Source organism: Bos javanicus, chromosome 2, assembly GCF_032452875.1.
Source record: "Bos javanicus breed banteng chromosome 2, ARS-OSU_banteng_1.0, whole genome shotgun sequence".
NCBI lineage: Eukaryota > Metazoa > Chordata > Mammalia > Artiodactyla > Bovidae > Bos > Bos javanicus.
The window spans coordinates 34,185,575-34,210,742 of record NC_083869.1 but is presented as its reverse complement, the minus strand read 5'-3'; the positions used below and the strand labels follow the sequence as shown (position 1 = coordinate 34,210,742).

Here is a 25,168-nt window from a genome sequence, read left to right as displayed (position 1 = left end):
TGCTATCCATACAACGGAAAGTGTCGGCTGCCACTTCTGTTTACAAACCCAACACAGGACCTTCAAAGTGCAGATGAACTGCCTTCCAATCCTCCTCTGTGGTAAGTCTTCCCAGGCTTCTCTAACGTATTCTCTTTTCCTAGAGACAGATTACTGTCTGTGTTTAGGGGCACAAAACTTGTTTTCCTGAACTGGATTATAAACTCTCTGAGGGTGAGGACAGTACCCTAGCACTTGGCCAGAACTTATTCTCAGCTTCTAGTCCTATTCAAATAGAGAAGATAATGTCTAATGCTCAAATTAAAATCACATTTGTTGAAACTCTGCTGAAAAAACTTTAAGCTTGTAGCCATATAAAAATCATGAAAATAAATCCAACTCATTTTAGCTGCACAGCAGAGAGGCTTTTTCCCCATCAAAATACTGATATTCTCACTCCTGAGATATGAACAGTAATCCTCCTAGAATTATTATGCAATTGGGGGTCGTATAACTAACCTAGATGTCTCTCGGTGGGTTTCAAACAAAATACAATCCTAGATTTTCTTTTAACAAACACAAAACAGCAGTTGTAACAAACTCTCTCTCTCTTTCTCAAGTCAAAATAATATTTGCCTCTTGGATTTCTGTACTAGTATTTCTAGTTTCCAATAATTAATATAACTAAATTTAGAAGTGATAGAGATGTAAAGGAGAGCTATCTAAATTCAGAGCAATCCCATAATAGTATGGGTGATCTCTCACAGTATTACTGAAGACTGCTGTATCAATTATCTTTCCCACTAAGCTCTCAAGTGCTATGTGGTATGTATTTCTAGAGATTCTAAAAATCTCGAAATTTCTAGAGGTTAGTACTAAAGAACATTATTCTGGTCTGCAAGTGCAAGGATAAATTTTGTGGCATTTTTACAGAGATTACTATAGACCAAGTCTAAGATTGGACTTTGGTCTATAAAAAGGCAAAACAAAACAACAACAAAAAGAATGCTCTAACAGATTGGGCCAGAAAGAAGGAGGCTGTTTTATAAAGGTCAATTTTTAAACCCCTCCTACAGAACATGATCTATGCAAAATATATCCACAATATATTCCAAAGCATAATGTCACCGGATAAACCTAAGGAATGGAACATATGGGGGAATATGAAAAAGAAGGTATTAAAGTCTGAAAACAAGCAGGTTGGTAAGCTCATTAGCTGGGGTGGAATTTTAAAATCTTCACGTGAACGAATATATAAATCAAAATATACACATGCACTCACAGTCATGCGCACTGTGTATTCACACATGGCACACTCATCCTGTTACATTATAATCGTCCACCCGGGAACAGTGACATTCTACTCTCTTTATAAATGTCAAAGCGCCCTCTGCTGTCCAATCTGTGGAATTTGCATTTTCTAGTTTAGTAACAGGGAAATCTAGCGAAGAATGGTAAAAGAAGTTTGGGGATTATCTGCGGAACTCTGCGTAAATGTAAGTTCATCCCAAACACAATAAATTTTATTATTTAGTTTTAAATCTCATTTGCTTTGTTTTTATCTAATTACAGGGCACTAATTTATAAAATAGTGTATTAAAAAAGTCAACTTTTAAATAAGTAAAATAACCACTTATTTGTTTTAACAAAGTTAACAGTAGAAATTAAAAATGATTGCATAAGCAATTTTACCATAAGCCTATAAACTTAACATATACCAGATAACTGTATATTTTCTATAGTTAAATTATTTTTAATCGAAGTAAATGAATGTGGGCTTTGTGTCCCTCTGATATTTTCTAGGGACATGTGATCCAGAGAAACATCAAAGTTTCCCAATAGTTTCTTGTTAGAAAATGACCAGTGACTAAAGAAAGCAGAACTATTACATCCAGCATGAAATTCTATGAATAGTCTGAAAACTATTCAAATATCCTTTAGAAATTATTGTATTAGTGTGGGAAAAAACAGATTATTGCATTAGTGTGGGTCTATCTTAATTCTTAACCACTTTTTAAAGGGAAGCAGTTGAAAGGAGAAAGGAAGAAGAAATGCCAACCCCTGATGCGGAGGCATAACAAAACTGACTGTCCAGGACTGCCCACTCGGGAATTCTGATCTATCACCCCCAGGTTGAAGGAGAGCTGTGATTAAAATTAGTTTCACGGTGGGCCACTGTTACTAACGCTAGTGTCTTACCTGACAGGAGTGTTAAGGAGTACAAAAGGTTAAAAACAATATATAAAGAATCTTTGCCTGAAAACTATAAATATTTATCATTTGTATCCACAAAGACTATTGGGCACTGAAAAAAAAAACTTTAGAAATTGATTTGGACATAAAACTTAGAGAAGTCTAATTTAAAATTAGAAATAATTCAAGCCACATTTTTTCTTTTTGCATATGAAATCTCATATTTATAGAATGTGTGTGGCTTAAGTAATAAGTTTCTTTCAATGCTACCTTGGTAACTGTACTTGGAATCTTAACCTGATGTACTGAAATTCAAGCTAAAGATTATACATTATCAATATCAGTAAGATGCACAAAATTATGTAAATTAGTATTATTGAATATTTTCAATATTGAATACTTTCATATTTATCCTGATTGTTAAGTTTGCCAAAGAATAACAATGTAGGCAAAATCCTTCTACAGTTAATCTTGCAACAAAAACTTCTGTCAAAAGAATTCCAATAACTTCTTTGGGGGTAATGATTCTTAATGTAAAAGTCATTTACATCAGTAATTCTTAGTTCTGAAGAACAACAACAAAAGAAGCAAATAACTGGGAGGATCTACATCTACCAGAAGCAGTGTCAAGGCCTGAAGCAAAAGGCATTACACTTTCGTAGATCGGTTGCCAGAATGGATTGGATGAACCTGTTCGCAAGTCCACACGAGAAGTTCAGACAGCACAAGAACCTCACAGCCTAGTAGCTGTTGAAGTCTTGAACAGGATGGAGTCCTCAGATTATGGTATGGTTTGTTGTACATGTCCTCAGACTAGCACACGTCTTAACAGCCTGTACTTTTCTTCCACAGCACTTTGTGCAGTGACAGAGTGACTACTGCTTGGCTGACATGCCCATCATGGAAAGCTCCACTGGGGCAGAAGCCACTTCTATTTTGTTCCATCACAATATTTACATGCTGAACTGAACAGTGCATGCCTGGCACACAATAGGAGTTTAATAAAGATTTGTTAAAAGGAAGAAGTGAAAGAAAGGGAGGGAGGGGACCCCAAGAAGGAAAACAAACCCTTTCCTGTCCCTCAAGACCATTATTGTAAAATCCAGATTTTTTCACATGATGCAAATTTATGTTTTATATTAAATAGTAAGAAAACAGATTTTTTTTTTAAGGCTGCACCATGCATGGCTGTGGAATCCTTGTTCCCTGACTAGGGATTGAACTCAAGCCCTGCTGAAGTGGACTCTTGGAGTCCTAACCACTGGATCATCAGGGAAGTCCCAGAAAACAGATTAAAGGAAAAAAAAGTTTTGCATTTAATTTTGTCCTTGCTGAGACTCTGAATGTTCCACAGATACTGCAGGCTGACAAGATGCATTAGGCTGGCAAGTTTGATGAAAACCCTTCATTTGAGATGAAGATTGACTATCAGCCTCAGTCCTGGGTTTAATTCTTTCTAGTGTGAATTTAGAAAATAGCCAGTAACCCACAGAGATGTCAGGTAGCCTAACAAGGAAGTTTATTAAAACATGAAAAATCCACATTCAGGTAGTAATTTTGGCATTCCTATACAACCATGATTTCTGAAAGAAAGCACAGCTGCTGAAATGAAAAAAAAAAAAAAGAAAGATTCTCTAGAATTCAGGTTTGCTATTCTGTACATTAAATTGTGGTCCAAGACCAGCTGTAGCAGCATCACCTGGGAACAAGTGAATAGGACAGAATCTCAGGCTCCTCACAGAACCTATGAATCAATGTCTGCATTTCAATAAGACCCCTCCTCCACGTGACTAATAAGCACATTAATGCTTCAGAATATCCCACTAAAAAAACCCAACATCTTAAATAAACAAGGCTAAATTGCAGGCAAGCTATAAAAGACCTTGGTACTATTTATGACAAAGGATTGTTACCCTATATATTTAGCTAATTCACCTAAACCAGCAAGAAGAATATAAATGCCCTAAAAGAAAAATAGGCAATAAGCAACAACAACAAAAAGAATGAACTGGTAAATATGTTTTTCATTGGAAATTAAAAACTCAAATTCAGGTAGTAACATAGCAAATTGGTTAAGTTTAAAAACAGCATTGCCCACTCATGTACAAGAGCCTTCAGGACAGTGAGTATTCCCCTATATTGTTTGGTACAATTTCCTGGAGTAAAATATGGCATTAAATATCAAGTGCCTTGAAACTGTAGAAATCATTTGAAATCAGAAATTTCAATTAGGTAGTATGTCTTTAAGAATTAAACTGGGTGGGGAGACAGATGAATTGAGAGCTTGGGGTTAGCAGACACAAATTATTACATAGAGAATGGATGAACAAGGCCCCACTGTACAGCATAAAGAAATATAGTCACTACCCTGTAATAAACAAACCATAGGGAAAGAATATGAAAAAGAATATATATATATATAACTGAATTACTTTGCTGTAAGCAGATACTGAGACAACACTGTAAATCAATTATAATTCAATACAGTAAATTTTAAAAAATAAAACATAAATTTAAAAAGAATTAAACTGAGATATAAATACAAAAAGACTTAGTGCAGCATTACTCATGATGTAGAAATTTGGAAACATCCTAAATATTCAAAAGGTGGTTAATTAACTAAAAAGCATCCAACAGATGGAATTGTTATTCAATTGTTAAAAATCGTGCTGTAGAAGAATATTTAATAAATACAGGAGAAATGCCATTGTATATAGACATCCAGGTATGTAAAAAAATGAGAAGAACAAATACCCAAATATGAAGAGTAATGTATTTTATTGGGAAAGGGGGAGTGGTTTTTTCCTTTGTTTTCTGTTTTCCAAATTTCCTACAACGCAGCTATATTACTTTTTCTGAAGTGAAAACAGTGTATTTTGCGGTAGTGTGATAGAGTCAGCTTATACGGGCCCACAGGAACAACTGTTAAATTTTCTGGAATTTTGTGGAATTTTATTAATGTTAAGCACAAGCATCTTTACAAATTAAATGATATGGACTTACTAACTAAATTATATTAAAACAAAGGTAATGAATACGTAAAACTCTTCATTTTCTAATCATTTTTGTAGATTTTACAATCATCAGTGAAGCTGAGGCTATTTAAGTCTATCGTCTCCATGTAATAAATGGCAAATAATGCACTGCACATCTATTCCCAACTCAGTGTTCAGTGACATTATGTGGACGCTTGAAAATAGCCGTGGTAAAAGTATTTACACCATGAAGATGGCATATCCTAAACATCAAGGCTTTTTCTTTTCCCTATAGGGCCACTTGGTAAGCATTTAATAGTACACCACAGACTTCCAGCAACTATTTCTAGTGAAAAATGAACATGGCCATTTGGGGTGGCAGAGGGGAAGGAGAGAAGGCTTCTCCTATTATGAGAAAACTAGGGAGGGGAAATGGTTAAATTTGTTTCATTCTTCCAAGCCTGTTTCATATCAAAAGAGGTGGATATGGTGGTATCTAGTACCCACACCAATTAGTTACTGAAATTCAAGCAAACTCCTGTTTAGCACCCATTCATCTTCCTTTCTACAACCTTGGTTTTGGTTTCTACAGTCCGGCCTAACCTTTCTGTGACACCCTAATCTGTAAAAAAGGGAAAAGGTAATACCTTCATTTAATTCTCGGAACTTTGGATGAGTCAAACTAATTCATGTATTTGAAAGTACTTTGAAAATCATGGGATGCACTTATGATACTTATCATATGACAAGAACCATGGACATGTTTATAAAATAAAATTAGAACTGAGTGTGTTCATATTTATAACATATTAATATTGCATTAGCTTTAAAAGATTTTTAGCCACAAAGAGCAATAATTTTCATTTAATATCCTCCAGAAATATTATCTGAATACAAATACAAAACCCCAAAGCCCAAATTTCCTCCCTCTGTTTAATAGATCCTAATGTTATCAATGCAACAATTGATTTTTCTGGAAGTAGTTAATTAGTGCAGTAAAGTATGTGTGTGCGCCAAGTACCTGAAACTATAGAAGAATCTGCAAAAGACGATTCCAATGAACTGTTCTCTATGTCCAAGACCTCCAGATTTGGCTGATCCGTGGCTAAAAGGAGTGGCTCTTTGACTTCGAGACCATCTTCTTGTGATAAATTCTCAGACTCTGTGAACAAAAGTATCAGAAAGTAAGCAATAGTGCCATGCAAGCTTTTATACAGTATACATAGCTGTCATTGGTGTTTTGAAAACAAATAGGGGTTCCTAATAGAGATTAACCTGAATATACTTACATAGTTTGAAATTCTAAACAGAATGCAGATTGCAATGAAATGCAAGGTTTTATACAATATAAAGAGCTGCTATTTTTATTTTGAAAACCAAGTGGGGTCTCTAGTAGAGATATGCCTAAATACACTTCAGTGGTTTGACATTTTGAAAGGTTTGGAACATGTTTTTACATTCTGACACAGTATTTTTATTTTTAATATGAACACAGTGAGTAATTCTTTTGTGATGACTAAATTTTATCTAAAAAGCCAATATAATATTAAGTATTATGCTAATCGTAAGTGTGATGATTTCCTATCTGACCATCACCTTTAGGAAGTAAGCCACTTATTTCAGTGATACAAAGTCACACATAAGACTGCATTAGTGAAAATGCAAATTTGGTGGTAGTTTTTCTTTAACTTGTGATCTTGCCATTTTTTTCTCTCGCTGTGCATTCTACATGAGATGTACATATGCTTTAATGTCAGCCTACATTCATGTATTTTGAATTTCTGGAGATTTTTTAGAAATTTAATAAAATATTCTGATCATTCTTTTCTCTTTCCCTCTATTTCTTTCATCTGGCCTTTTTTCCCTTCAACCGACAAGCACTGAGTGTTTTCTTAAATCCTTTTGTGGGTTACGAAGAAAAACAAGAGTTTTGCCCTTCTGAAGTACAATCTGTCAGAGACTGATGCTATAAAGAAAATTTCCTAAAGTATCATTTTTGATTAACCTATCTTAAAGAATAAGGAGAAAATACATGCTGTGTATGGAGAATTTCCTGAAGACAACTGTTCTGACTTTGGAGTTTGTCTTTAGACAAGATGATTTGATAATATTCATAGGTATATATTATGCATGTTTGGGGTTTATAATAATAATAGGCAATTTATTTTGTGCTTTACTAATGTTAAATCATTTAATCCTAAAAATAATCCTGATGATAAGCAATATTATTATCCCCATTTCACAGAGGAGTAATTTGAGGCATAGGATGGGCAGGTACCTGGTGAAAGTCACACATCCAGAGACATGAAGGAGCCAGGATTCAGTAAGTGTCAGGCTCCAGAGCCCAGTCTCCTGTATTAATCGGTGCAGGCCAGCTTGACAAAGCACCGTAGACCGAGTGGCTAAAGTAAAAAAAAAGTATTTTATCATATTTCTAGAAATTTGAAGTCTATGGTCAATGTGCCAGCATTTGGTCTCTGATGAGAGTTTATTTCTGAGATTGCTGAGTGTGACCTCTTCACAGTGTCCTCACATGGACAGAGACCTCATTTTTATTCTTCTTCTAAGGCCTTGGGCCCACCAGACTGGGGCCTGCTCTGATGATCTCATTTAACCTTGATTACCTCCTAAAGACACACCTCCAGGTACAGTCACAGAGGTGGTTGGGGCTTCAACCTCTGAATTCATGGGTTGAGGAGGGCACAATTCTGCCCACAGCAGCTCCTACCACGTGAATAATCACAGCTAACTTTGTTCTGGGCATGATTATGTACAGATGAGCAAACAATATTTAAATTCCTGAACCCCTGATTGGATTTTCTGAGGACAGGAGAAGTGAGCCCTACTTGTTTGGAATGAGTTTGTCAGGAGTACCCTGACTGCTGGTAGGGGTAGTGAGAATGTAAGAATACTGAATCCCAGATGGAGATTGTAACCTCTATCCAACTTTTGAAAGAAGCATAGAGGACTTCCCTGGTTAAGTGGTTAAGAACCCGCCTGCTAATGCAGGGGACATGGATTTGATCTCTGGGTCAGAAAGATCCCCTGGAGAAGGAACTGGCAGCTCACTCCAGTATTCTTGCCTGGAAAACCCAATGGAAAGAGGAGCCTGGCAAGCTACAGTCCATGAGGTCAAAAAGAGTCAGACACATAGCGACTGAGCAAGAGCCAGGAAGATTCCATGTGCTTCTGGGCAATCAAGCCTGCATACTGCAACTACTGAGCCCAGGAGCCCTGGAGCCCGCGCTCTGCAACAAAAGAAGCCACTGCAATGAGAAGCCCCCACTATATGCAACTAGAGAAAGTCCAGGCACAGCAACAAAGACTCAGTGCAGCCAAAAATAAATTAATTAATTTAAAAACTTAAAAAAAAAGAGGCTCGGAAACCCTAATCCTGCTCCCTGCCTTTTAAAAGCCCACATATCTAGGACAACATCTATCATCATCCACTTTGGTTGAAAGAAGGAAAGCCCCAAATTTAAGAGGATCCTGTCAGGACACCAGGGAGGGTGAAAAGAATGAAAGACAATTAATTAGTGCCATGTTTTTTTTCTTTTCAGAAGGGTCTTTATTCTTTTTATAAAGTGCTTGACCTTCGTCAGCCAATGTAAGTCCACAGGCAGGAGGAATTTGGATAAACTAGTGCCTAAGCCATTCTGAAATAGACACTTAAAGACAGTCACAGTCATGGCATATAATAAGGAAAGTAAAGAGGAGGTTTTGTGAATATTAGGTAGATGTATGTGATAGGTGCGTTATTACACAGCTATTACACATGTATTCTTCACCTAGGATTGCTATTGTTCAAAGAATTAGAATTTGAAAAATCGAATTAGACTTCTAAAAAGGCACCAAAATATCTTAGAAAGAAATATGTTGTATATAACTTGTTGCTCTGCCCCAACAATCACCCCCACAAAAAAAGAAAGCAATGCAGCCAGACATATTGTCTGTGTCACGAGAGTTGGAAGATACTTTTGAGCCAATCTTCTAGCCTTTTTCCTAAACTAGTACACAGCTGTAAGATGGGTAGTTACCCTCTACTTTAGAGGATGGATGTAACAAGGTCTTTTGTGATCTGCAAGGCTGCTCTTTCAAATATCCCTTGATATATGGAGACCAAAATTTCCCAGGAAACAAAAAAATCAAGACTGTAGCCATTTCAGAGTTCAAGTCTAGAATGTCGTCGTGGATGGAAATGGTCCCATGTGGTCTTGAAAGGGAACTCATCATAAGGTGTGATCTGCACTGGAGTCTGGCTTATCCTGGAGGGATAAGGGAGACACTTGGCCCCATCATTGTTTGTAAATTTGACCTGAAGTTCCTTTAGAAGTAGCAGATTGGCATTAGAGTTATGCTATAGAAATAACAGCTGAGCCATAATAAATAAATGCAAAAAAACCCAAACAACTATAATCTTGATATTGCAAGCAAGTAGTATCATTTAGCTCCCTCCAGAGTACTAAAGCAAAATCAAGATGCTTCCTATTGAGAGGGAATTTTCCTTATACAATTAAACTTTGCTGTGGAAAGAGAAAAAAATGACAGTAGGAACCGAGGAAACTGCTAGTGGACAAATCATGGAATTACTCCTGGCTTTTGAAAACTGGATTGACCATCTTTGGCTGAATGAATCCCCTCAAATCCCTAAATGATTTCAGAGACAAGGGGGAGCCTCTTGAGCTTTTCACTTTGTGGCCATTTCAACTTATGACACCACACAGCATTTGTTTTGGGGTGAAACAAAAAGACCTTCCACAAACATGGAAGGCACTCTACTTCCCATGGTTCACTTACACACAAGTTTATTAACATCAATTTTGTAATTCTTTAGGGCTTTTTAATATCACATAGTAAAAATATTTGTCTATATATACACATAAATATGTAAACACTATTATATATATATATATACACACACGATATATATGTTCATATATATCGTGTGTATTTCTAACTACTGAGCAAAATTAAGCTACTTCATAAATAATACAACATAAAATCATAATATACTCTTTGGTCTAATGATTTGGTAATTATCTGTTTTTTCTTTTGTATATGCTATGCTATGCTAAGTCACTTCAGTTGTGTCCGACTCTGTGTGACCCCATAGACGGCAGCCACCAGGCTCCCCCGTCCCTGGGATTCTCCAGGCAAGAACACTGGAGTGGGTTGCCATTTCCTTCTCCAATGCATGAAAGTGAAAAGTGAAAGCGAAGTCGCTCAGTCGTGTCCGACTCTTAGCGACCCCATGGACTGCAGCCTACCAGGCTCCTCCATCCATGGGATTTTCCAGGCAAGAGTACTGGAGTGGGGTGCCACATCTTTTGTATAAGTAACTTAGAAAACTGTTTCTTATTCCATTATAAAGTATGATTTATGGAAACAGGGACTGCGTATGTCTCATTTAAGTCCATATCCCCAGCACCTGGAACAGTATCTGGTATATTGTTGGTGCTCGTTACACGTTGATTGAATGCCTGACTGAATAAAAGAAGTAAAGTAAGCTTGAAATGATTACACTCCATTTAAATTATATATAATTGTATATAAATTATAACAACTATATATTGGTAACCATTCATTGCCAATTAAATTTTAATTTGTCTTTCATTTGTTACTTCTTTAAAACATAGGATACATACTCTGTAAAGAAAAATAAGGTGGCAGTTAATACTATATTTACAAATAACATATGTGAAAGAGCTATGCTATTTGTATTATTATAATTGAACACTTTGAAAAACTCAAAGAAAATAATATTGTGATACATTAGCAATTATAGACTTTTTATCAAATGTTTAATAAATTCCTCAAAGTATTATATAAATGTCCTGAAGACTTTGCAGCATAATTGTAATAACCACTAAAATATTTTCTTCCAATTTATTTGTCTAAGCAATGTTAAAATGATCTTGATAAAAACCTCAGACAATCCCTTTGTTTTCAAAATAAGATGGAAAATGGAAAACATGTTGGATGAGGAGTCAGTGGCCAATATTCTAGCCCAGCTTGTTGAGTGTTATGGTCTTTGGGAGGTTCATCTTTTCCCAGGCAGCAATTTCTTCATTTTTAAGGAGAAGAAAACAGATCTGAAATTCAGATTCTAAACATCCTTTTCTTTGGGCACCGTATCTATAGGCTTCATTAAACTCTCAATCACTAGGCAAAACACACAAAGCTGTCCTTTGCAGAATGAGCAATACCTGTACTGCCTTCACAGCAATCGGTGCCTGTGAACTCCCGGGCAAGCGCATCGTTTCCCGTCTGCCTCAGAATAGTCAGAAATGTAGAAAACCAGTTTTCTTTCTGCACAATCCTTTTCAGTAGCTCTCTTACCCCTGCTTCATTTCCATTATTTTCTGCAGCAGAAACCTGTTTTAAGAGAAAAGTAGAATTAAAGAAGTCAAACATCTTAATGAATAAATTTAAACAGAAACTAGCCTTTAGAAAAATTGAACCGTATGTATAAAGGTTCATATTAAAAGAAAACATCATTAAAGAAAAAATCAATGCCACTTGCAGAAATTCTGGATTCTAGAGGGAGGAGATTCGCTGGGCCAATCCCCTTTTAAATGTCCACCCTTTTTTAAAGCTTTTGAGATATTCAAACCTGACAGAGGAAACAAATGTTTTACCTCTATCATTCTGAATAAGGGGTGCAAAAGAAGGTGTCTTTAATCTCTACCTACATTATGTCTATTTGCATCAATTTCCTTTTGTGTATATAGGGTTTGCTATTTCTTTTCAACTCATGGAGTCTATAAATAGGAAATCAAACATTTGTTATCCAACCTCTCTTTCTTGACTCTTACCATTATGGAGTAAGTAAGTACTATCACAGCTTTTATATTCTTTAATATTTGTGCTATTTATCATTACTATATATATATATTTTTAAATTTGTGTTTACTTAATACTATAAGAAATGTATTTCTATATATCTTTTTTATAAATAGGGAAGAATTATTTGTATATTCATTCATTCCTATCTTAAGCCTTCATTTAATTTCTTTTATAGATTAATCTAGCAAATCTTTTAAAATGTGAATCATTTGTGTAATAATTATTACAATGAACCCCCCCAACTCTTAATATAGAGCCAAACATTTGGAGAAATGATCACATTTAGACCAGAAAGAAATTAGGCAGAACACAATCAGCTAGCTATGCCGTTAGGCAAACCACTTCACCTCTCCAGACTTCAGTTTCTATATGTGTAAAATTAAGCAACGGAAATGAAATTTCAGGGTTTGTCTGTCCTAGTTACAGGTTAGAATCGCCTGAGAACTTTAGAAAATACTGATGTCTGAGATCTGCCCCCAGAGATTCTCATTTGTCCATGTTGGGAAACCAGAAATTTTTTTCAAAAGCCATCTCTTGATTCCAGCCAGCAGATTAGGTACAAAATACTGACTTAAATACTCTCAAAGGTCCTTCTCAACATTTGTCCATCTTCTAGTATAATATCGACCTTTTCACTAGATTATTTCCTACAAATTTGCATATCTTCTAGTCCTATAAACATTTCCATAATCATCTAATATCAGGAATTTGCATTTTTGGAACAATGCTCGGTATAAATTCAGTGTTAATTATTATTATGGATAATCGGGAAAATCATCTATCCTTATAAATGTTTCACCAGCAGGCACTACTTAGAACAAGATTATACTGCATATTCTACCCAATGGATATGTTCATTTCATTAGCTAATAGTTAATTATAAAGGTTTTGCATATATCAACCCAACAACTCTGAAGAAGATACTGACATTAACCCATTTTACAGATCAGAAATCCAGGGCTCAGAGAAGTCCAATTACCTCCCTAACGCCATAATGCTAGTAAATGGCAGAGGTAGAATCTGATCCCAGGCAATTGGCTTCAGAAGTTGAATGCTGCCTTCCTGAACTCTATAGCTGGTAATTGCCTCTCATTTTAAGTTCATTTTTTGACAAGAAGTGGTTAAAATGACAATAAAGTTTAGGCAATTTCTCCCTCACAGCATTTCTAAGCAGATTCTCGCTCATTTCCTATTTTTCTCTAATTTCATTAACTTTCTAATGGAAATTCTTTGCCTTCTCTGGTGTTTGTAACATTTTTATTATTATCTACTACTTTAAGCAGTAGTCACTAAAGATCCTGAATGAGACTGGTTTGAGCACCTTCTTTTAACTCAACTATTTCCATTTTTAATTATTTCAGCCTTTAATCAGCTTTGAACTCATTCCACAGAAGTAATCAGGAAGCATTTTTCTAAAATGAACAAGGGAAGCACTGTAATAAATACTTATATTTTAAAAAGCTAATATATTATATCCACTAAATTTTCTTTGACTATTAATTAGTTATTTCTTTGAGTATACAATGATTTGCATTTGTCAAGCTTGCTTTGTCCTTACTCAGTTCAGGAATTTGAGAAATATTTTGCCACTATTTCCTACAAGTATTTTTATTATTTGAATGTGGAACTACATATAATATCTGTGCAAGTTTAGCAGCATCATCAAGGTTCTGAATTTTTAAGAAATCTTCCTAGTTTGGATTCTAGAAAGTATATCAATTTCCTTTAAAGCAACCATAAATTTTTAAAAATTAATCTGTTCTCTTAAAACATAGGAAAAATATAAGATCCTAGTACATACACTTGATTATTAAAATTCTTGGGAAGTGAATATTTAGACTTGAGACGGAAACAGGACAATGGTTCCCACTCACATTTCTTCCCCATTTAATGTATTCTCTTAACTACAAAGTTAAAAATGTCTATGGATACATTATTAACTAATAAATGGAGTGTAAAATAAATATGAATTTGTGGGTAATACAGTTCAGTGATTTCATATTCTGAATTCTTTGATCTAGTTTTTTCTACCATACATTAATAGAGAAACCAGTGATATTTCTTTTAAACAGTGGATAGCCAACACAGTTGTAAAGTTCAATAAAAATGGTTTTTCTCCCTCAGAATAACCTCAGATATCTATTTAAAAGTAATGGTGACTTTTTAACATAGCAGAACTACCCTCAGTACCAGTAAATCAGGAAGGAAACTCACATTACAAACAAAGAATTTTAAAGAACAAGTTCTCTCCAAAAGTTAATGTCTTTCTGAATGATAGGCATTGTCACACAGACATAACTAATTTCTTATTAGTACTTTTTATTGCTAACTAATACAATTATGTAAAGTTTAAAAATAAAATAAAATTAAAAAAAAATCTTATCCATCTTAATTTAGGTGGCAATACAATGAGCTGGAAGGAGACTGACCCCAATACTCAACTTAATGTAAATAGAACTGGGGGGTTTCTAGCTGAACTGGTGATGCTATCTCTGATTCTTTGTATAAATGAAAGGTATATAAAGTCTTCCAGGACTGTAGATATTTAATGCTTTGAACTGGACGGGGCTGAAATATGCAGCTTACCTAAGCTGTTAAGACACTATGGAAATGTTTATATGATCCAGAGTTCATGGATGTCTAAGTCATGGATGTACTAAGATGTCACTTAGCAGCCTAAACAGAAGCAGGTCAGTACAGGGGCACTCCCTTACTGTTAGGGATCATTCTATCATAATGTTCTATAAAGTCATTCTTGTATTTATTAATGAGTCTCCAGCATTTACAATAGTGCCTCACATATACTAGACATTTTTTACCTATTTGTTAGAAGAATGAACACGGATCAACACTGCATCATAAACTCCATGAAAGCACAGGCAGTATCTGTATTATTCTCCATTCTTTTCAGCACTAGCTTGGTGTCTGGGGCAACATGCCACTCCATATTTTCAAATGGAATGAATGAATAATTAATCAATTAAACCAATTTCTTTGGGTATCTGCTGGTCACAAAACTAAATCTAGGATCACTTTTAGAAGCACTTGTGTGAGAGGGACAGGGATTGGGTGGTGGAGGTGGAAATCCTAAACTAAAATACAGACCAAGTAGAAAATGTCAACTGGAAAACAGGAAAAGAACAAAAATAAAATATTTTGGGAATTCCCTGGTGGTCCAGTGGTTAGGACTCAGACTCTCACTTCTGGGGCCCTGGGTTCAATCCTTGGTTAGCAAATTAAGATTCCACAAGTCATATGGTAAAGCAAAAAAATTAATTAATTATTTTTAAAAGTCCTAATTTCTTAGTTAAATGCTATTTTAAGATGTCAGAAAAGCAAACTTGGAGATCTTATATTCATTATCCAACCATTCCTCCCCTCCTCCCCCCTGATGCCTGGCAAAGCAATTCATTACACCAAGCATTTTCATTTTTTATTCTGGACTTCTTGGAAATTAATCCAATCAATTAATACTTATTAAGCACCAATATTATACTTAATTCTAACTAGGTCCTGGTTTCATTCTTAGATGAAAAACAGTTTCTTCCTCAGCTCACAGTTTAATGCATGGAATTTAGGAGGCAGATCTCAATTTCAACATAAGGCATTTACCTTAGTTCTTGAAACTTTAAATTCACAAGGAAATATAACCAAACAAACAATAGAAGTCATCATCATATGAAAACAGCTCTCTTATTAATAAACCTTTTTCATAAACAATGTTTCTTACTCATGTTCACTAAAACACTGTGAATGAGAGAGGAAATTATTATTATATCCATTTTCATAGTACATTTAGGATCAGGAAACTTAAATAATTTGGCCCAAAGGAATAGAGATGGTAAGAAACAGAGATGTCAAAATCCAGGTCTTGCCATTCCAAACTCCCATGCTTTCCTCACCACACTTTTCTGTAATAAGATAAACATTCCTCAGGAACCCATATCAACATGCTATGGATTCTTCTAAACCTAGTGTTTCCTTCCCATCGTCCGCCATTGCTTCCCTTTGAGACAGATGGTATCTTTAAGAATGATGTGCCAGGATCTCACACAGACACTACTGATCCTTAGAAAGCCTCCATATATTGCTCCTCCATTCTCCCTTATGAGAGAGAAATGGGGTTGCTTTGGCCTTAACTGCTACCAGTACACAAATGTCCTTTTACTATATATCTTCTTTGTGTCAAATCCCTTGCATTCCTGCTAGCTGCCTCCAAGCTTGCCAGAATCAAGAACTTGGATAAAATCTAGCTGGCGGAAATTCAATCCAGGCAAGACAAAAGTGATGCTGATAGGCAGACGTATTTAGAGTAAATAAGGAGAAGTGCTGTTTCACTGGCAATCGGGACATCATACCCACCAAACATAAACAGCTTTGTGGTGTTACTGGACTCTGTTGCTTCTGGACTTCCTAACAGCTACTGTGGCTGGAAATGCCATCTTCCATCTCCAGCTGGCTTGAAGGCTGCATACTGTCTTCCAAATTAAGATTCTGCCACAGTGATGTACACATTTGTCATATCCAGCTGGACTACTATAATGCGTTCTAGCTGGTTCTCAATACACAAAACTACATAAACCTTACTGACAACAGTGTAAAGTTATTTACTTGTTGGGAAAACCAGTCATCAAAATTAGATACACACTTAGGTCTTTGGACAGGCCCTATGGCTGTCAAGTTGACAAAGGAGCATTAGCTTTAGTCACTAAAGATCAAGTCACATCATAGGCTGATAGGAGTCCTGTGCCCAGAACTTTGTAATGAGGATACAACTGATGAACTAAAAAGAAAGAAAGAAAGAAAATGTCAAAAATCACAGCATGTTAGACTTTGACCCCCCAAAATGGGTTTATTTGCCTACATGCCTTTCAAAATAAAACTTTCACTGTACACTCTAAGTCAGATTCGAATACGACAGAGTTTCTATATGCCACAGTACTTCCTTATTCACTGAAAAACAATGAACAATAAAACGCTAAGTGTAATCCCCTATAAGAGTCTTCCTGTCAAAATGGCATCTAAAAAATTCATTATTTTTCTATTACAATGGAAAATTACTACCGGCTACATATTTTTTCAATTAATTATCTCCAATTTTTGATTCCCAAAGAATGCTGAAACTTTGATTAAAGAAAAAAGTGTGTGTGTGTGTGTGTGTGTGTGTGTGTACTATGTAATTTCCCCATTTGGACCAATATTAAATGGCATAGTGCATAATATAGGCCAGAGATTGGAAAACTTTTTGTTTAAAGCCCAGATACTGAATATTTTAGGATTTGTGGGCTATATGACTCTATGTTCAAATGCTCTTAATGCGCAGAAGCAATCACAGCATGTAAATGAATGAGCATAGTTGTTTCCAATAAAACTTTCTTTATGAACTGAAAAATTTCAAATTTAAACATCATTCTTGGCTTTCAGGTTGGTTTAGCATGGGTCATGGTTTGCTGATCCCCGTTCTATGCAACTTCATATAATATGACATAAAATTTCACACCATCAGGAACTAAATCCCTAGCTCTACCACTGTCTTCCTGGTAGACCTTGGGCAGGTTATTTAAACTGCCTCAGTCTACTCATCTGTAAAATGGCACAGTTAATAACACTAGATTACTAACTAATAACTCAATAGATTATTGTGAGCATGAACTCCGATAACAGGTTTTGCAAATGAGTCTAATTGCACAGTAAGTGTTTAATAAATGCTGTCTATTAGCAAACATTATTTTTCTAGAGTTCTTTCTTCTGTAGCTCATTTCAGTTAAAGAATTAGAAAAAAATTGCTGTTTTGTGTTTAAATTTGCAAAATTATATTTTTAAAATCCTAGACAGTCTCAAGGAAGGAGGGAACCAAATTTACCCAAAGATGTCAAAAAACATTTGGAATGGGGCAAATGGAGGAACAACCCCAAGTAGCAATATCTGCCTTTAAGTCCAGCTCCATTTGAACTGACACCTACCCGATTTCTGTCTTCAATTGTCAAAAGTTTCTCCTCCACACATTTATCCAAGACATCTGCAACCAGAAGCTTGTCCACCAGTGTGGGCTGAAGAAGGTTCAGCAGTTGGAGACACTCATCGTGAGCGTTCTCAGACGATGGAGAAGGCAAGTCCGTGAGCTCTGGGTTCACGTAGCGGGCGGCTAAGGGGTTGCCTGCTTGCCGGAGGGCCTCTACGAACATCCTAGCCCAGCCGAGCGGCCAGTTCCCCCTCTCCAAGGTGTTCAGAAGCAGATCAGCTGCCTGAATGTCCCCAGTGGTGGCGGCCGTCCTCTGAATATGCTCTTTCACTTCTGGAGATAGAAAAGTCAGGTAGTCCAATACTGGTTCCACCTGGATGTACCTTTTCACTCTGGCCCTGAAACACGAGATGAGATAGCAGAAATTCTTGTCTGTTGAACTCCCGTCCGACGACATCTTTCTTCCTCAGAGGTGGGAAAAGACTCTTCCAGGTAGATGGAAAAGTTGTTCTCAACTCAGCGGATGATAGGTATCTTTGCTGCTGCTTCGGAGCCGCGGGGCCTGCAGCAACGCGCTGACAGGGTTTGCCTGCAGGACCCCCAGGCGGGCGCGCGGGGGCGTGGTGGCACCCGGGCAGGTGTGCAGGTGCGCAGGACACGGCGGCGGCGGTGGGCGCTCGCGTGAGCCTGGGACCAGGGCGCCGGCTCTGCTCACTCGGATGGGAGTTTCGAGGCCAACCTTCCGCCAGGCAGTTATATAGTTTTCCTGACTTCGGTTTCTGTTTCGATTCTCTTCTTCAAGAGTTTCCACACGTAATCAGCTGGGCCGGGAGTGTCTGGTCGGGGAGGAGCCACCTTTTGGTCGGTTCTGGTAAGGACAGTCCTTCGGCCCTGTGGGAAACAGAAACGGAAAGCGAATTCTCTCTTCCACGGAGTAAGACAGCAGGGCTTCAGCAGTGCCAGCGGGTATTTTGTCTACTTTGCAGGGCTCGGAATGAAAATTCAGACTTCCCTCCCCGCAGCTGTCTCGCACCACCCCTTGTCAGCTAAGATCTGGAGGGCGTGCAAGCGTGATTGGGGACTTCCCAGCCCAGAGGTGAAGAGAGGCTGCCACAGACCCTGATGTCAACAGGAAGTTATTAGGCTTGACTGGCGAATGCAGGCAGCCCCCAGCCCCGCCCGAGTGTGAGATTACAGGGACAAGCAGAGAGATGACACTAAGAAGACGTCTTTTCAGAGATATGTAGCCCCCCAGGGTGAAGTGAGCTCTTTCCAGGATAAACCTGTCCTCCTGTGGGTCCCCAAGAAGTAACTCTTTCCTCTGGGAATTTGTGGGTGGGTATGAAAAAGAGCAAGTAATGATAAACAGTTAATCAACTTGATTACTTTCGCGTAGATTGTACTGTTTATTTGGCTTTGACCAAGGCCTGGTGACAGACGCGGAAGGACTTGAACTACCAACTCAGCTTAGGAGGAAGCCAAGACTGAAGGTTTTCTATCTCCCAGTATGTAAGTTCCCCATATTCTTTAATATACAACGTTCCTTTAATAAAACAAACAAAATCCCCAACAACTTATTTTTGATGTAGCTGCCATTCTTTTCTTGGATTCAATACAGCAAGTTTTGGCTGAAGCAGCCAGGAACTTAATTAGCAACTAATGTACCAACTTGTAGTAAACATCAACATTTGTCTATGTCATGAGGGAAAAAAAAAGACACCCACACTGAAAAATGGCAGCTTTGGTTCAGTACAGAAGCCACATAAATGTGAGTCCTTCGGGTTGCTACTCACTCTGGCATTCTTCAGCCCTGGGTGACTAGGGATGGTAGTTTATCTGCTTCATAATAAGAACCTCATGGTCCAGAATTATATGGAGGTGGAAGGGGTCATTTAGGCTACTGAAAAGATATATTTAGGCAAAGCAATCAGTTGGTGGGCTTCTGATTGCAGTGGTGGTGCAGTGATAAAGAATCCACCTGCCAATGCAGGAGATGCAAGAGACTGGGTGGGGAAGATCCCTGGGTCGGGAAGATCCCCTGTAGAAGGAAATGGCAACCAGTCTGGGATTCTTACCTGGAGAATCCCATGGACATGGGTTAACAATGCACATTCAGTGAAGTTTGGATAGGACAGAGAAGTTTGGTGGTGTTTTGCACTGGGTGGGAGAAATACAGAATCTTTGTTTACCCGAGGCATAGAAAACACCCAATTCAAAACGTTATAGCTGTTTTCTTACTTTATTTACTAACTACATTATGTACCTAGTAATAGCTTTTTCCTCCCCAGGAATTGTAATATGCTTAAAGAAAAGACATATTTACACAGGACCACTACAGTACTCTGCACATATGTAGGCCATTGCTGATTTTCCACCTGAATGGGAATTTTATTTGCCTTGACTCTGCTGCTGCTAAGTCGCTTCAGTCGTGTCCAACTCTGTGTGACCCCACAGACGGCAGCCACCAGGCTCCCCCATTCCCAGGATTCTCCAGGCAAGAACACTGGTGTGGGCCGCCATTTCCTTCTCCAATGCATGAAAGTGAAAATCGAAAATGAAGTCACTCAGTCGTGTCCGACCCCCAGCGACCCCATGGACTGCAGCCCACCAGGCTCCTCCATCCATGGGATTTTCCAGGCAAGAACACCAGAGTGGTGACTCTAGCAACTGGCTTAATGTCAAAACACATAGTGAAAGTTGCTGAAGTCAAGTAGAATGTTGAGCTTGCAAGTGAGCCTGGTTTATGCTTTTCTTTACTGTCTCTTCATAAAATAATTCCATATCTTTAGTTACTTTGGGAAGTTTATATTGTAGGTAGAGGATAAACACATTATATGCTTAGTTATGTGTATACAAAATTATCTGTTAGGACTGTTAAGGTCCACCTCCCCCTCCCCCTTTCGTTGCTTGCAGGTTGTATTCAGTATTTCAAAGCAAAAACAAACAAACAAACCAAAAAACATTGTGTCCCATGGTACTCATCTTTAGTCCTTTAGTTTCAAACATTGGGGAATAAAAAGAGATTATTGATTAAATATAGAGAAATAATGTTATCTTCTTAATACCATGAAATTGCTGTCCTGGTGAAAGACGATCAAAAATGGAGGTTTAAGTGTTTGGTATTTAGATTATGGCATTCATTCATTCAATCACTTAAAAAAATAATTATTCAGAACCTACTCTGTGACCAGTGCTGCCCTAGAGTCAGTTTATAAAACTTAATAACGTTCCTATTTTTATGGATGTCGCATTCTAATGGGAGGAGGAAGACGGGAAATAAATAATAACCAGAAAATATACAGTGTGCATGAGGACTTTAGTAACATCTAAATAATAATGCACATTGCAGTTTCACGGATGCTTTTCCATATAGATGCCCTCTCCTGACCCTCACTGTTAGCATCACATAATACCCATCAATAATGATACATATTTACTCTCAGGGAAGAGTTGCCTTGCTGAATGAAGATTGAGTGATGAGAACTGATTTTGAGGGAAAATAGAAAGAAACCACTATTTTTAGGATTGGGCCATTGCTGAAGGAAAGAAGTTGGGGTACAAAGAATCTAATCTCTCAAAATGTATCCTTTTTCTTCTGTATTTTTACTGCATAGTTTCATTTATTTTCTCCCTTTTGTTTTAATAGAGATTTTCTATGTCAAGTTTCTTCAAATAATTTTGTTTATCATCCTCCTCATTGCTTCTAAATGTAAGTTTCTGTTTCCTTTCTCCTTTGAGGTAGGAAATCATACTGACCTATATCTTTTCCTTTTTTCTTGAGCTGCCCTTTCTTTTTAAACGCAAAAGAAATATTTCCATCTCTATCAGTTTTAAAAGTCATCTTTTAGCATTCTGTTTTTTAAATAGTCACTCAGGAAGATACTAGATAATAGGTTCTTGCTGTTAACCACCTTACCATTTGAGTTTTCTTCTATTAAGAAGTAAGAAAAGTCAAAACTGCCATGTCTTCAACAAACTAGAACTACAATTTAATGGCCATACATGGCAGTCATACCTTTTCCAAAGAAAATGACAATAATTTAATTTGATGAGGAAATAGTTCTAGAATTGTCATTCTGTTTTTTTCACTTGTTTACTAAATTCTATCAGGAAAGATCCTACTCTGTATAATTTAAAGTTAGATGCCCTTCCACTGGCAGAATAGGGTTGTGATTATGCTTAGAGATTGTGAGCTCAGGAGATGAGGATTTACATCTCAGCACTGCCTCTTACAAAGAAGGCGATGGCACCCCACTCCAGTACTCTTGCCTGGAGAGTCCCACGGACGGAGGAGCCTGGTGGGCTGCAGTCCATGGGGTCACTAAGGGTCGGACACAACTGAGCGACTTCACTTTCACTTTTCACTTTCATGCATTGGAGAAGGAAATGGCAACCCACTCCAGTGTTCTTGCCTGGAGAATCCCAGGGATGGGGGAGCCTGGTGGGCTGCTGTCTATGGGGTCGCACATAGTCAGACACGACTGAAGCGACTTAGCAGCAGCAGCAGCAGCAGCAACTGCCTCTTAATTGCTGTGTCATCTCAGGAAAATAACCTCAAATTTCTCAGCTGTAAAATGAGAATAATGATGATATCTGTACTATGTTAAAAGGTTGTTGTAAGCACTTAGCCCTAATCCTGGCATGTTACACATACCCTATACTTGACTGCCAGCAATTTTTTTGGACAAATAATGAGTAAGAGATAGTGCTAGCACTCAAATAATACACAATTTATAGAGGAAATAACTTAGTTATACGTATAAACATTATATAGTAACTGGCCATCTAACTGAGTTTTTACACAGTATCCCTTTCTGCAAGAAGCAGAAGCTGATAGGTTGATACAGCAGAAAAGTTTGAAAGAATACTGTTTGTATTTCAAAAATATAAATAAGTCAAAAATAGAAAAAAAAAAAAACTAAGTTTACCAGGTCATGATAACCATTTCCCAATTATTTTCAAAAATTCAGTTTTAAAGTTATAGTTTTAAGTGTGCACTTTTGAAAGCTTTTCAACACAAATATTTGGGCAAAAGTATCAGGTGTCAGAGATACATTTTCCAAACATCCATTTTTTTCTAAATCCTTCCTCCATAGCTTAAGTCCTTTTAAAATTTTACTTGCATATTTACACATCTTTAAACAACACCTTTGCCTCAAGGGCAAAGATTGACTGAGCTTCTTTTATTTTACAATAAATGTTCAAGAGCAAGCTACAGTCAAATGTTGGTAGAGTGCCTTGTCTTTTCCTTGAAATCCTGGTTGGCATGTAGCTGATGGGCATTGTGGGGTTAGCAGTCTCAGCCTGGGTCCATTCTGATTGAAGAGTGGCTGTTTTAATTGCTTACTACCCATGCCATACAGCTAGTTAAATATTTTTATTTCTCTTCTGCTCTTATACAGCTGACAAAGTCTTCAAGTAGGGACAGAGACATGAGTTAGTGCTTAAAATGAATTATTGAAATCACATATTGAGATAAATCCAACCAGACTTCTGAATTGCTAAATAAGAGAGTTACACTAAGATTTAAAAAATAAAGCATTGTCAATTACAAATTATTTTTATTATTAATGCACTAGATTATATCAATTACTTTTAAAAATCTTGTTTCATCTTTATCTCATCCCTTATTTTTAAGTTTTTTTTTGTATTTTATGGTATGTCATAATTGTACATGTAAAGAAAATGTATATTTATATATATATTAGGGGGTTCATGTTCAAAGATTTTAGCTGATAGAGATCAAGAATAAAGTACTTGACCTCAGCTCTAGAGAGCCTTCTAAGGGCTAGTTCAGTTCAGTCACTCAGTTGTGTTCGATTCTTTTCGACCTCATGGACTACAGCACACCAGGCTTCCCTGTCCATCACCAACTCCAGGAGCTTACTCAAACTCATGTCCATTGAGTCAGTGATGCCATGTCCATCGAATCAGTGATGCCATCTAACCGTCTCATCCTCTCCTCCTGCCTTCAATCTTTCCCAGTATCAGGGTTTTTTTTAGTGAGTCAGTTCTTCACATCAGGTAGCCAAAGTATTGAAGTCTCAGCTTCAGCATCAGTCCTTCCAATGAACATTCAGGACTGATTTCTTTTAGGATGGACTGGTTGGATCTCTTTGCAGTCCAAGGGACTCTCAAGAGTCTTCTCCAACACCACAGATCAAAAGCATCAATTCTTCTGCACTCAGCTTTCTTTATAGTCAAACTCTCACATCCATACATGACTACTGGAAAAACCACAGCTTTGATTATATGGACCTTTGTTGGCAAAGTAATGTCTCTGCTTTTTAATATGCTGTCTAGATTGGTCATAATTTTTCTTCCAAGGAGCAAGCATTTTTTTAATTTTATGGCTGCAGTCACCATCTGCAGTGATTTTGGAGCCCCCCAAAATAATGTTCCCATGGTTTCCCCATCTGTTTGCCATGAAATGATGGGACCGGACTCCATGATCTTAGTTTTCTGAATGTTGAGTTTTAACCCAACTTTTTCACTCTTCTCTTTCACCTTTATCAAGGGACTCTTTAGTTCCTCTCTGCTTTCTGCCATAAGGGTGGTGTTATCTGCCTATCTCAGGTTCTTGATATTTCTCCTGGAAATCTTGATTCCAGCTTGTGCTTCATCCAGCCCAGCATTTCTCATGATGTACTCTGCATATAAGTTAAATAAGCAGGGTGACAATATACAACCTTGACGTACTCCTTTGCCGATTTGGAAGCAGTCTGTTGTTCCATGTCCAGTTCTAACTCTTGCTTCTTGACCTGCATTCTCAGGAGTCAGGTAAGGTGGTCTGGTATTCCCATTTCTTTAAGAATTTTCCACTGTTTGTTGTGATCCACACAGTCAAAGGCTTTGGCATAGTCAATAAAGGGCTAGAGACTGTGATACATTTGAAGAGGAGTATTAACAAGAATGAAGGTGTGGAGGTGAAATGGGAGAGGGCTCCAGGAGGAAAGTGGAATGCGGCTTTTAGATTTTGGAAGTCGAACTTTCAAATTACTCGTGCTATTATTGCTTTGTGACAAATGTCAGTATATTAACACATGGAACCTGAATATATTTCAGAGCCTATTGCCAGACATGTGCTGTCCAGATGATTTGTTCCTGAATTGAATATTTTAACAACATTAATTTTTATTTAAAAATAGTTTATATTCACTGTAGAAATTTCAGGGGGAAAATCACATCATATTGAAGACTATTATATGAATTA

The 25,168-nt window shown here is 37.2% G+C and overlaps 1 protein-coding gene across 1 annotated transcript in view; it reads right to left on the bottom strand.

Annotated features, from left to right (window-relative positions):
• IFIH1 (interferon induced with helicase C domain 1) overlaps positions 1 to 18,748 on the bottom strand; it is a 55,606-nt gene extending 36,858 nt beyond the window's left edge. Inside the window, exons 1-3 of the mRNA XM_061436696.1 lie at positions 17,957 to 18,748; positions 11,354 to 11,522; positions 6,169 to 6,309 (exon numbers count right to left, since the gene is read on the bottom strand). Of these exons, the coding sequence (XP_061292680.1) occupies positions 6,169 to 6,309; positions 11,354 to 11,522; positions 17,957 to 18,412 (766 nt within the window). The 5' untranslated portion in view covers positions 18,413 to 18,748. The remainder of the gene's footprint in view (positions 1 to 6,168; positions 6,310 to 11,353; positions 11,523 to 17,956) is intronic.
• Positions 18,749 to 25,168: the final 6,420 nt, after the last annotated feature.